This window comes from Ipomoea nil, unplaced genomic scaffold (assembly GCF_001879475.1).
Source record: "Ipomoea nil cultivar Tokyo-kokei standard unplaced genomic scaffold, Asagao_1.1 scaffold1932, whole genome shotgun sequence".
NCBI classification, from domain to species: Eukaryota; Viridiplantae; Streptophyta; class Magnoliopsida; order Solanales; family Convolvulaceae; genus Ipomoea; species Ipomoea nil.
Window position 1 is genome coordinate 3,189,265 of NW_017618360.1, and position 13,373 is coordinate 3,202,637.

Genomic DNA, 13,373 nt, shown 5'->3' on the forward strand with positions numbered 1-13,373 from the left:
TGAATCGACCCTGGGGACTGACCTACAAGCCACCTTTGGGCGGGCCCCTTCAGCGTGGGTAAGAAGGCACGACACATGACCGGATCCCGCACTCCTAGGACTTGCATTTTAGCTTGGTAACTCAATAGATGTTTTCGCGGGTCGCCTGATCCGTCGAACGTGGCTTGCTCCGGGAACTTAAAGTCGCCCGGTAACTTAAAGGCCATGATCTCAGCGGAGAAGGGTAACGCGGTTAGCAGTGCTCGTCCGGGGGCCTTGGTCCTTCCTTCTACCTGCTCTTTCAGATTTTTCACCTCTTGGGCTAGGTTGGCCATTTCGACCCTCTCTTGGGTGTGGTTTCCTGTCGATTCCGCGCTTTCGCCAACCCCTGACTCGGCGGGTTGATCGTGGTCTCGGGCGGGCTGCCCCACGCGGCGAGCCACCGTCCGGCCTTTCCCCGCACGGTTACGCTCACGTGTGCTCTGCCGACTGTGAGTTTCTACCGGAGCGCGGAGGGGTTCTCTTCGTCCCAGCCGTTCTCTCGCCGACCGTCGCTCGACACCGGGGCCTAGCCGAGAATGAACGGACTGGACGGGTTGACTCACCGCCTGGCGGGTTGACTGTCGATTGTCCGGCCTTCGCGGCGGCGGGGGGTCTTGTTGCGGTATCCGAGTAGCGGATTGCTCCCGTATTCCCCGACTTGCCTCGGCAAAAGCGCGTCCTATCGCGTGTAGTTGATCCGGGGTGAGTGGTACCGCAGTCGGCTGTGTATTTACCTGCGGTGTTGGTGGTGGTGTTGCGTCGTCTTCCCGGCTTCGGGTGCTTCTTCGATTCAATTGATCTCTTAGGTCGGCTCCTAGCCCATTGCGTTGGCTCAATTGCTCTTGGCTTCCTGTCATGGTAAAGTCTTTCAATTCCCCACACCCAGGACTCTTCTTGATGATCTCTCGGACCCGCTTTGCTCAGAAGGCACGCGACTCTTGGTTCGATCCCCACAGACGGTGCCAGTGATGGTTTTTGGGTTTTCGGGCCCAAGGAGGTCCAACACAACCTTAAGCTGGAGGATACACCTTTCACAAAAAGTCTAGATCTTTAGTGAAGTATGATGCTCAATAGTGCTTTCTATTTCCCTCTCCGGGTTCTCCAATCTGCCTCTTACAAGGGTGGAGGAGCCCTCTTTATAGTGGCTCCTCCTCTACTGACTTAAAGGCTCATGATGGCCGACTTAAAGATTACATTCAATGCGCCGAGCCGTTGGGCGACGTTACGGACTCTGCCAACGGCTCTCTCTGGCTAGTAACTGGCGGACCGAGTCCGACTTTTAATGCCTCAACGGCTCCTTGCCTTGACTGCTCTGAAGGCTCCCTCAACGGCTTTCCGGACCGAGTCTTCCCCTGGGCCGGGCCTGGACCGACTCCTCGTCCCCGTTTGGCATTGGGCCGTCCTTCCGGGCTCTGAGCTGGGCCCCCCTCTTTGGACCTGGGCCGAGTCCTGGACTCGGCCCATGCATTCTTTCTGGGCCTCTTTTCTTGGGCCGGGGTTCTCACCCCATCAATTATTATTTGAGTAGTAGTTTACTTGTAATCTCTTGATGGTTTAAAACTAGATAAAATTAAATCTCCTTAAAAACAATGTTATTAAATTAACTAAAGACTTTTTTATCAATAACAAGTAACTTCAAACATGATTTCCAACCCAACAATTTAGAACAATTTATAAGCAAACTATTAATATATGCTCGTAGTTATTAAGTTCGAGTTTTGTAATCAGTCAAGTCTCTTAAATAGGGTTTTGTAGGAGGAAAAAGTAGGTAAAATTTTATGGAGAACCATATTAGAGTAAGGCTTTTGGCCTATTGAGATATTTCTTCGCTTTAGTATTATCAAATAAAATAAAGGGGGGTTTAATTTTTGTATAACATTAAATAATCTAGTGATTGGTCCCTAGTTTTCTCTCTCGCATTTCTTTGCGAGCGGTCTTCTTCTCCCTTATGAACGGTATTCTTATGTTATTCGTTTTATGCTATGGATTCTGATAGTGCTATGAAGTCTCTTGCGGATCTGGAGGATGATGATGATGTCTAACAGATTGGTAACGTTCCTCTACGATCGTTGAAAGGGGAGGAGGAATTCTATGCGGTAGGTCGGCTTCTGACGGACAAACCTACCAAATTTTTGTTTTTTCGTAAAATTTTGTCAATTTGATCCTCGAAATGTTTAATTGACAAAATTTTAAATTATTTGAAGATCAAATTAGTTGAAATTGAAAACTAAGAACTACATTGATAATTGAAAACAATTGAGGGACCAAATTAGTGAGTTACTAAAAAAAAAAAAGAATGGTTGCGGGGAAAAAGTTAACCAAACGCGGTGTTGGTAGATTTAACTGTTAACTGCCACTGCTGTACTACACTGTAGATAACTGCGTCTGTTCATCTTGGACTCCAAGTTGAAAGCTGCTGCTGCTTCATCGTCTTTTTACTTTCTGAATCTCAGAAGAAAAGGCGTCACCTTACTACTTTGCTAACGTCACAATGCAAGATCCGTCAAATCCAAAGCCGACAATGAACCAGACGCCGCAATTTTCCTCTGCATTGTGGCCGTCGCACCACCGGAGAGCCCACTCGGAGGTGAATTTCCGTCTGCCGGAGGATCTGGATCTGGCGTCCGACCCCTTCGATGCGGCGCCGGCCGGCAGCTTCGAAGAGATCGGCTCCGAGGACGATCTGTTCTCCACTTTCATGGACATCGAGAAGCTCGGCGCCGGATCCATTGCCGCGGCTGCCGGACTGGACAATGACGACGGCGCCGGAGGGATGGCATCGGAACGGCCGCGCCATCGGCACAGCAACTCGGTGGATAGCTCCAGTTTGCTGCTGAGCGAGAGCGCCATTGAAGCTAAGAAAGCTTTGGCTCCTGAGAAGCTGGCTGAGCTCTGGACCATTGACCCTAAGCGAGCAAAAAGGTAGCTGAGAAGCTTTATTTACTGTGCTGTAATTTCTGCAACTTCGTCTTTTTCACTGCATGTTCTCAATATGAATCGCTGATATACTTTACTAGTTTACTGAAAATCTGGAAATTTAGATTTTAAAACTCATATATGGAGTGGGTGGTAGATCTTCTAGACTTTAATCAATTCAACTTTTCGAGTTTTTGATTTACAAGAGAAACCGTAGTCATTGCTAAATTAGTCTAGATTGTCTAGCCGGCTAAAATAAAAAGTCAATAGGTAGGAGAGTCGAATTTGTATCCGTGTAGTTATCAAATCAATAGTCTGATCGGCACTCAACTTTTGAGTTTTGCCAGAAACTTTTGATGACTTTTCTTTAATTTTCAAGACTGGGCCCAAATGATTTAACCTCGTCTTTCTCATATTAATTTTCACCTGAATTATGAACTCTTCTTAGTCCATTCTGCATAAAACTGTTCATCTGAGATCTGGGTCTTTCTTGAAATGTTCTTGCTGGTTTAGAATATGGTGCTGCAATGATCTTATATTCAACCTCAAGAAATTGCAATTTTTGTCTAGTTATGATCACTCTTTAGTCTTCCCCCCCCCTGCAACTTCCTGGAGTTGGATCATATTCTTGTGATCAGCTTGTCATGCAATAATGCAGTTTGAAATAGTGTTTTGTCGATTTGGAGGTCTATGGTTGTCTGAGATTTTAGGCTTTGTTTAGAATTCTGGCGAATCGGCAGTCTGCAGCTCGATCAAAGGAGAGGAAAGCACGATATATGTCTGAACTCGAGAGAAAAGTTCAGACCCTTCAAACCGAGGCAACCACTCTTTCTGCTCAGCTCACCCTGTTCCAGGTTTGTTGCAGTCTCATCCTTTGCTTCAAAATTCCGACAAAATGGGATGCTATGTATGATAGCGTGAAACCAAATCCAATACAGTCACTCTGTGCAATTATAATATGTTATATGAACTTTATAATGTTTGCCAAGGCATGCTTGGACTGTTTGATAAACCATTCGTTCCATCATGTTTCTGTTCTTGTAATGCAAACTATAGAAGAGAATGCTACTGTGAAATCTTTTATTTTCATGAATTATTTGTTTCTTCTTTGAGCAAAGAAAGCCTCCAAGATCCAATCATTACAATTGGCTCTCCTTTTCTTCCACAGAGGGACACGACAGGGCTTTCAAATGAGAACACCGAGCTTAAGCTTCGTTTGCAAGCCATGGAACAACAAGCTCAGTTGCGTGATGGTATGTGCCCACCAAAACCTGGCTTTTTTACCTGATTTCCTTGCATTTCTGTCTTAGGCTTTTGCGTTTTTTATGACCATTTCTATGCTGTTTTGATTGGTAGTTCTACCATACACTGATGTATGGTTCAAATATCGTATGGTAGCCATCCCGATTCTTGAATCTTGAACATCATTCGTGACAATGATTGACAATTTTGTTGCGTTGTTGTCTGTGCCAAAAACACAGCTTTGAATGAAGCACTGAAGCATGAAGTCGAGAGGCTCAAAGTTGCTACTGGGGACATAACGTCATCTTCAGACCCATACAATCTGGGAATGCAGCACATTCCTTACAATCAGTCTGCATTCTTTTCACAGCAGCCACAGCCCGGGCCAAGCGAGTCCCAGAACATGAAGATGCCACAGTTCCACCCTCTCCAGCCACGCTCATCCGCTCCCCATTACCCAGTCTTGCTGGCTTCCCAGGCGCAAGGCCTCCGGGATACAATGCAGCAGCAGCAGCAGCAGGATCCCCTCGGGCATTTCCAGAGCCTCGACATCAGTAGCAGGGGTTCTCATCTCATGAACTCTGAGGCCAATTCCATACCTGCCAGTGAAAGCAACATTGCGTTGTGAACATAACTTTGTGCAAATGCCCCTCCAACCCTCTCTCTGTTGAATTGTTCATAGACTGACAGGCACCATGTTTAACATCCAGGAAGATAATTCTTCTTCTTCTTCTTCTTCATATTCTTTTGAAATTTGTTTTGGCCTCCTGCAGCTTGAGCAGGATCATTCTCAGTAGCTTCTGGCAATCCTGTTATTCTTTGTTGTTGTGGCAATGGGCTTGGAATTTTATTTATTTAAAATAAATTTTGGTACTTTGGAGTCTCTTTTCAAATTGGTTGTGTAAGGCTTTGTTTCCACTCTAATGTTTCATACTACAAATGCCAATGTTAATCTACCCATTCATTATGTTTCAAATGCTTCAATGTGTTATATGGCCAAAGAGATATTTGTCAAAGTGTTATTTGCTGGCTACGCTCACAAGGGTTTTACATGCTTCTCGCACTTGTAGGTAGTTGTTAAGAGTTTTCTCGTAAATCTAACGGTTGTTTGATTCGCACATGAGAATCGAAATCAAAATGGGTATCAAATACTTGGTAATGATAATGGGTTTTTGTGAAAGTATTTTGTATGTTTGGTAATAGGGTGGAATGAGAATGATTATCAATAATGTTGTTTGGTTATGTATGATCCTATAATGAGAATAAAGATTTTAAAAATATAAGAACACAACATCAAGACAATTGATTCTAATATAAAGACATTCAAAGTTTCAATATGAACAAAAAAATAAAAATAAAAATTTAAAAGCACTATAATTGGGGAGGCGATAGTTAGAGAAGCGGCTGAGAAGAAATAATGGAATAATACCCTTATTTTATTTTTGAATATGGGTTTTTCAATTAAAGAGTATTTGAAAGTTGAAACCGTGTTCTAAAAACTTATCAATCAAATAATACCAATTATATTGATATCCATTTCTTAGAGTTAAACTTGTCGACCAAACACACCCTAAAGAATAATAAAAAAATAAATAAAAATAAAATATCCGAGTCTCCTAGTCGAGGCGGCGAGTCGACTCAGAACCCACAGAGATAAAATACCGTCAACACCTACACAGTCACTCGTTTTGCCGTCTCTCACTTTCTCGACTGCTCGATATATACTAACAGAATCTCGAAGAAGAAGGAAGAGTATACCGGCAATGGCACTTCGAAACCTAGCCACCCGAAAATCCCTTTCCGCCACCGCGCAAGCGTTCCGGCAGCAGCTGCGCAGCTTGCAGACCGCCACGCTTCCTGATCTTTCCTATGACTACGGCGCCCTGGAGCCCGCCATTAGCGGAGAGATCATGCAGCTTCATCACCAGAAGCATCACCAGGCCTACGTCACCAACTACAACAAGGCTCTCGAGCAGCTCCACGAGGCCATCAGCAAGGGCGATGCGTCCGCCGCCGTCAAATTGCAGAGCGCCATCAAGTTCAACGGCGGAGGTCCATCTCTCTCTATCTCCCTCTCTCTCTCTGTATCCGTATATTTGCAGCTGTATCGTTTCAATATCGTTTTAGATTGTGTATCCAGTTGCATCGAACACTGGTTTTCTCGGAGTGAATTAGATGTATTTTGTGCATTTCCGAGTAATTAGGTTTAAATCGGATGGAGGATAAGCTTTTGGATTTTCTAGGAGTGGTTGTGAATATTGCTAAGCCTCTTTGAGCATTGACAGTAGGACATTTTCTATATAAGATGATCAATATTCTTCCAGGAAACGAAGCCAAATGAAATTTCTGTTATCACATTCATTGAGACCCTATGCTTCCACTGTGATTGTTAAATTATGCGTTTTATGGCCGATTACAGTTATTCAAATGTTCATGTTCTAATCTCACTTCCAAACCAACGAGTATTGCACAAATCAACATGCTAATTGCTCCCTAAAGTATTTCAGCATCTTACTAGTTATTGCTGAGGCTCTTTGAGCATTGACAGTAGGCATTTTCTATATCAGATTATTAATATCCATTCAGGAAACGAAGTCAAATGAAATTTATGTTATCCCATTCATTGAGACTCTATGTTTCCACTTTGATTGGTAGATTGTGCATTTTATTGCCGGTTACAGTTATTAAAATGTTCATGTTCTAATCTCACTTCCAAACCGACTACTATTGTACATACTACATAACTTATCAACATGATAATTGCTCCCTACAGCATTTCAGCATCTTACTAGTTATTGCCATACTGCTTGTTTTTGGGTTAACATGGTTTTACTTCCAAAACAGGCCATATAAACCACTCAATTTTCTGGAAGAACCTTGCCCCTATTCGGGTAAGTTAATATCCTCAATACTTTTTGTTCTTATTTGAGGAGGAATTTATATCTGACTGCTAAAATTTTATGACAGGAAGGAGGTGGCGAGCCTCCGAAGAGTTCTTTGGGCTGGGAGATTGACAATCACTTTGGCTCTTTAGATGCTCTGATACAAAAGATGTCTGCAGAAGGTGCTGCTGTACAAGGTTCTGGCTGGGTGGTAAGTCTCAAGTTCGTTTATTTTGAAATTTGTGCTTAGTGAATTAGTGGTTTTATTACAGCTTGTGATGCGTCTGATTCTTTTTTCACCTCTATACATTATTCAAGTCACAATCTCTTGTCTATGCAGTGGCTGGGTTTGGACAAAGAGCTGAAGCATCTTGTGGTTCAAACCACCCCAAATCAGGTATGCACCAAACTAATTGTTTCAAAAGGGAGAGTATGTGGCAGTATGGCCATTTATGTATGTGTATTTATATACAATTCAGAAAATATCTCTATTGAAAATTTATGTATGATTTTTCCTGTTCTGTAATTGATTCTGTATTCCAGGACCCTTTGGTTACTGTAAATCCAAACTTGGTTCCTCTACTGGGCATAGATGTTTGGGAACATGCATACTACTTACAGGTCTTTCCCTTGAACTTCTACAGCCTAATATCTATTTATATATGAAGTACACATTTTGTTTTATGCTGGTACAGGCTTGCCAGTTCTTTCTTTATTTTATCCCCGAAATGCAAATCACATAGTTATCTTCAAAACAATGTTATGCTAGGACGCATGGTAGCATTTTGAACACTTACCTATGTTTTTAGTTTATGACCTTAATTTTGGTAAAGTTAATTCAACTTTGATGGGCACTCTACTTCTATTGACAAATATGTTTTCTTTTTATAATGCAGTACAAGAATGTGAGGCCGGATTACTTGAAGAATATATGGAAAGTTGTGAACTGGAAATATGCATGTGAGGTTTACCAACAATTTACCCCATTGCCTGCAAGCAGAGACTGATCACACCGGGTGATACAACACTCATCAAGGTGCCCAAATTTCTTTAATTCCGTGGGATAAAATAATGCTAAGTTAACTTTGCTTCGGCTTTCTGCTGAAGTGTTGTTGCTTCTGTTTTCTGTGTAATGGTAAATAAATTGTTGTATTTGTGGATTTTGTTGCTTTTAGCACACTGTGATGTGAAACTTATCACTTCAACAGAGTTAAAATCGAAAAATGCAGGAGTTTTTCTGCTAGATTATTGTTTGTGGTCTCTCTAGGATTTAGGCAAGTGATTCGATTCCATGGCTAGCTTTATTCTTCAACAGTGCAACCTTACAAGTTACAAAGTCTTAAGTTATTATTACAAGGCCATACATTCAACTAGCTAGCCAACACCAAAACATGAGTTATATACATACAGGAACCATTCCCCTCTAACCACAAACCTCACACTCATCACCATGAAGAATAGCTAGTCACTGTCTGTGGAGTGAAAATATATAGCTCAGAGCCATGAGACTTAACCTTGGCACTGAAGGATTTCACGGCATTTGCTGAAATGTCTTCGTGCTGCACTTACAAATAGCGAGGATAAGAAACATTGAGGTGCAAGCAGAGATTAGACTTTACTGGGTTCACGTGTTCAAAATGTAGGCCAAATTTGCTCACCTTCCACAAATCTCTTATAGAGACACTGGCTGAGGATTCAAGTCCGATTACATCCCAATGGGCAGTAATAGTTTCATCTTTCGAACATCGATTCCAAAGTGCCACCACCAAACGATTCCCAGACAAAGGTCCTGCCCAAACCTGGATTCAAGAATTAAAACTTCTTTATCAACCAAAACACCATTCTTAGCCATACTATTCCTCTCAAGTTGCCATTTACCACCTCGAAGGAAGGGCATAAGAATTAAACAGTACAAAACTATACCTCCTGGCATCCATCTGCTCCAGAAACTGAAACTTTCCTTCCTTGAACTCCGAGTGGATCTGCAAATGGGCGAAAGACAGGCACAAAACGTCAACAACAATAAAGAATGGTCTCTGGTGAGGAAAGGGGCAAGAAACTCCACTCCACTTCCCTATCACCTAAAGAAAAGAAATAAAGGCGAGGAAGGAGCTGGGTAAGACAAATTTGACCTTGGTCTACGGCAATAACCTCCGTATTGCTGAGAATCTCAAATGTTTCGGCAGTCATGTTCCTTACATCACAACCAATTATAAGCGGAGCCTGCATAACCAGATGGTAATAATCTAAGTTCATCAAGTAACTCTAATCGGATTGATGCTCCTTTTTCAAAAGCTAGCCAGTTTACATCTATATCTGTTCCTTCCATCATGATTCTTATTCAAATTCATCCATTGCATTGTAAAATAGTTACCCCTGGCCAGATAAAGAATTAGTTTTCAAAAACATTGCATTGTAAAACAGTTACCAGATAAAGAATTAGTTTTCCAAAAATATTAAGAGTGGTACCACTATTGCTAAATTAAACAGCCAAACAAAACAAACACAGAATATCACAACTTTTTGAGTTGGGGAATACCTTCATCAACGCCCAAATGCTAAAATGTGCTCGGTACTCCTCATAAGTCATGCCCCCATTGCCAACCTCTAACATATCAGGATCTGCAAGAAATCCAAAGATTCAAAACTCAGATCCTAAATAACCATTATATCTTTATAAAATTTACAGATGTAAGCTCATCTCTCTACCATTCCACCCGCCAGGACCAGCATATTCTGCCCACTTATTGTTGATATCAGCAATCGCTGTCATGCTAAACACAACACATGATGAAGCTCAATCAATATACTTATATGTCAAGTAAGCTATAAAGGGTAAAGACTAAAAGTGCAAGCAAATTTGACGCTTAAAATCCAGCAAACTAGCTAGGATACCCGTGTCTATCTAGAACACGGTCTATATAACATCACAGCACTAAAGAGTACTCTCTACTGCAATAAGAGACAAAGATCCCAAGAATTTAGAACCTTTCCCATGTATCTTCGATGTCCTCTGTATTACGCCAGCTATTTCCAACCCCGTTTGCCCATAATGCAGGATCATCAACACCCCTGTCAAATTTAAGGAAAAAGAAAAAAAAAAAATCAATGTGTTTCCAAGGTCCTGGTTAGTGCCCCTATTACAAACGTAGCTATTGAGGTAAACTGGAATTTACCAATCGCAAAGTGCATAGAATACTGCGCGTCCACTAGCATTTAGGGCATCACGCATTGGCGGGTATCTGGGAATAATCAATCAAACCATTCTTGTCAGCATACCGAGTCAAAGGTAAATTCACTAAATTTAAAACTCAATGGACAAGAACATACCTTTCCTTTGGGTCAATGCCGAGATTGTAACAATTGTCATATTTCAAGTAATCAACACCCTGAGTAATGAAATAAATCAAAATAATATGAAATGCTGATAAGCAACCGTGAAAGAGAAAAATCTACATAGTAAATTAACTCAATTAGAGTTCCAGGGATACACCGGGAAATTGATGCTGTCCATTTTGGTTGCAGCACAACCGAATAAGATTTCTTAATAAAGAAACATAAACTAACCCAAGATGCCCAAAGTGCTGCATCATCATTCTCATGATATAGTGATCCAGCTCGAACTTGACAAGTAAAAATCCTGCAAGGTTTGGTTTGGTAAATTAATTCTAGAAGATGATACAGCTGAACCACAGCTTTATGCTAGTGAATAATGTAAAAAGCGTTTGAAATGGTATAACAGAAGATTCTGATCATTTGCCGAGACATTTGCCTTACCCAGCATCCGAATAGATACCAAGTTTGAGTCCCTTTGCATGGACATAATCTGCAAGAGCTTTAATTCCAGATGGAAAAGATTTTGGATCGTTAACCAATTCACCCTGCAGAACCAGTAACCAAAAAATGAGATTCTTCATCTCAAACAAATTACCGACTAAACTTAAAAATTTACATCCACGAGAAAGTTGGTATCTGATCAACTGACCTTCGAATTCCTCAACGGAGTAGACCAACAATCATCTGTCAAGGAGATTAGTCAATCAGAGTGTTAGTCTCAACTGATATACAAGTAAACATGCACGAGAAGTATTTCAGAAGCTCACCAATGTTGACATATGTATAACCCAAGCTCGCCAAACCAGATGAGATGAGCGCATCAGCTGTTAAATAGTGATTAAGCATGAAATTAAAAAATAACAAATAAAATAAGTGAACAGACTGTAACCTGAATTTCAGAACATCATATCATAAATATTGGATGAAATTTCTCAGGTGCTCTTTGACACCCTCACATCTCCAGAAAGAACACAGCACTATACAGTTTCCAAGTAACGAATTCAACTTATACAACTAATAGTTCATCACAAACCAAGACTTCTTCACAGCTAAGTCATGTATTTTTGGTTTTCCACACCATTTTACTGGTCAATCAATAATCTATTAATAGCCCACAAGGACAACTATCAATAGCCCGCACGAACAACTCAATTGATTTATGGTTGGTAGATGATGGGCAAGGATACATGAGCCTTCCTGGGTTGTAGATTATGAGCAAGGGCACATGATCCAACCCCGTCAGCCACAGTGTGGAGTTACAACCAATATGGTGGACTCCTTGTGGGCACCAAGTGTGGTTCTCCTACCTAATGGGCTGCTGAGTTGCATTTAGCACTCCACTATCCTATCGGGTTAGGGTGTAGGCCTTGGGGTTGAGGAAATTTGCAGTTAATCCGATTTTTTAGTATTATTAACTCTATTACAAGGTAGTATCTATTCTATACTTTTTCTATCTGTTGTTGCAACTCAAAGAGTCAATACCCTACCACCGGGGTTCGATCCTGTGACCTTCTAGTAGAGGCACATAGGTGCTATCTGAGCAAATTTGCAGTTAATCTATTGGTATCACAACCAACACTAAAATGAGAGTTCCATCTCATCTCTGTGGGTTTCAGGAAGAAAAAAAAAATTGTCAAAATAAAGCCAAAGCATTACCCGTTTCTCTTATGATTGTCTCGTTAATTTCGCAGGCAAATAGGTTCCAGCTGCTCCATCTGCCCCAAAAACACAACCCAAAGTCAAAATTTCTGAATTATGAATAAAATCACCAACAACAAGCCATACCCAGAACTCGAATTTCACAAGAAAACATAAAACCGGCTAACTTAAATCAACTATATACAGCTTACAGGTAAACGCTAATCGATGAAATAGTCGAAAACAACTGCCCCCATTTGAGGAGGAGTTGAAAATAAGAAGAGAAGGGGATTGAAAATAGATTACATACCCCATTTGAGGAGTCCGAGCCAAGCCATTGTTGAGCTGAAGAATACCGTACTTGGAAGTATCATAGACATTGGGGTTAATAGTGGGGTTTCTCCCTCCTTGGATCAGCTGAAATGGATGAAGTGGCAGCTGCGTTTCTGCGACAGTCCATGAAATCGCCCACAGAAGCAGTGCAATGGAGAAGACGCCAGCGCTCATCTTTGATCAGAGAAGTGTGGTAGTTGATGGGAGCTGACTATTCCGAAGAATGAAGAAGAGTTTAGAAGCAACAATTATATCATCTCTTCAATGCATCACATCTTTTCATCATATATAATATACTTCTACACATTAATTGAACTATCAAACAAAAAAGTATACAATGACTCTGTTTACCAGAGTTTATTTAGGAGATTATAGCTTTTTAAGCTATTAATAAGCTATAAGTCATGTTTGGTAATGTTTTCAAAATAAGCTCCTAACTTAAAATAAGAGTTTATTTTAGAACGCTAGCGTTTCAAAATAAGCTCCTAGCTTCTTAATTTTTTTTTTTTGTCATCTTTATCCTTATTATTTTAAAGAAATGACATAATTTACCCTTCCCATTAAAACTCTTTTCTTTTATCCTTTATCTGAAACTTTCACCACAAATATTATTATTATTATTATTATTATTATTATTATTATTAGATTTGCAACAATATTGCTATTTCATTATGATATGCTAGCTCATGATTATAATAGTTTTATTTCAAAATGTTAATTTTTTAAGACAAAATGTTGAATTTTAATATTTAACAAACTAACTTAAATTTTATGAAGATGTCCTTTTTAGTCATTTTACATTTATCAGCTTATCAAAAAGCTAATTTTACCAAACATTTTCAATCATAACAGCTAGCTTAACAGCTCTTCAGTTTTCAGCTCCGAGCTTATAGCTTTTCAGCTTTCAACTCCTTTTCAGCTTTCAGCTCCTAGCTTATAACTTTTCAGCTAGGTTTGCCAAACAGAGCCAATTAAAACATTAAAAATTCAAAAATTGTATAAATA

At 40.6% G+C, this 13,373-nt stretch overlaps 3 protein-coding genes across 3 annotated transcripts; 2 read left to right on the forward strand and 1 right to left on the reverse strand.

Annotated features, from left to right (window-relative positions):
- Nucleotides 1-2,346: 2,346 nt before the first annotated feature.
- Nucleotides 2,347-5,135, forward strand: LOC109193961 (transcription factor RF2b). Its single transcript, XM_019344796.1, has 4 exons — nucleotides 2,347-2,943; nucleotides 3,659-3,791; nucleotides 4,106-4,190; nucleotides 4,419-5,135. The coding sequence occupies exons 1-4, from the start codon at nucleotides 2,513-2,515 to the stop codon at nucleotides 4,805-4,807; spliced, it is 1,038 nt and encodes a 345-aa protein (XP_019200341.1). The 5' UTR covers nucleotides 2,347-2,512; the 3' UTR covers nucleotides 4,808-5,135.
- Nucleotides 5,136-5,855: 720 nt separating this feature from the next.
- On the forward strand, nucleotides 5,856-8,304 carry LOC109193964 (superoxide dismutase [Mn], mitochondrial-like). The gene is made up of 6 exons (XM_019344800.1): nucleotides 5,856-6,231; nucleotides 7,024-7,070; nucleotides 7,147-7,272; nucleotides 7,402-7,458; nucleotides 7,605-7,682; nucleotides 7,958-8,304. Exons 1-6 carry the CDS (start codon nucleotides 5,943-5,945, stop codon nucleotides 8,066-8,068), a joined length of 708 nt encoding a protein of 235 aa, XP_019200345.1. The 5' UTR covers nucleotides 5,856-5,942; the 3' UTR covers nucleotides 8,069-8,304.
- Nucleotides 8,305-8,343: 39 nt separating this feature from the next.
- On the reverse strand, nucleotides 8,344-12,628 carry LOC109193959 (alpha-galactosidase 3). The gene is made up of 15 exons (XM_019344794.1): nucleotides 12,346-12,628; nucleotides 12,054-12,112; nucleotides 11,165-11,221; nucleotides 11,047-11,081; nucleotides 10,839-10,942; nucleotides 10,629-10,701; nucleotides 10,392-10,450; nucleotides 10,238-10,303; nucleotides 10,050-10,133; nucleotides 9,771-9,835; nucleotides 9,601-9,683; nucleotides 9,194-9,284; nucleotides 8,985-9,043; nucleotides 8,720-8,860; nucleotides 8,344-8,620 (listed from the first exon to the last, which is right to left on the reverse strand). Exons 1-15 carry the CDS (start codon nucleotides 12,540-12,542, stop codon nucleotides 8,507-8,509), a joined length of 1,287 nt encoding a protein of 428 aa, XP_019200339.1. The 5' UTR covers nucleotides 12,543-12,628; the 3' UTR covers nucleotides 8,344-8,506.
- Nucleotides 12,629-13,373: the final 745 nt, after the last annotated feature.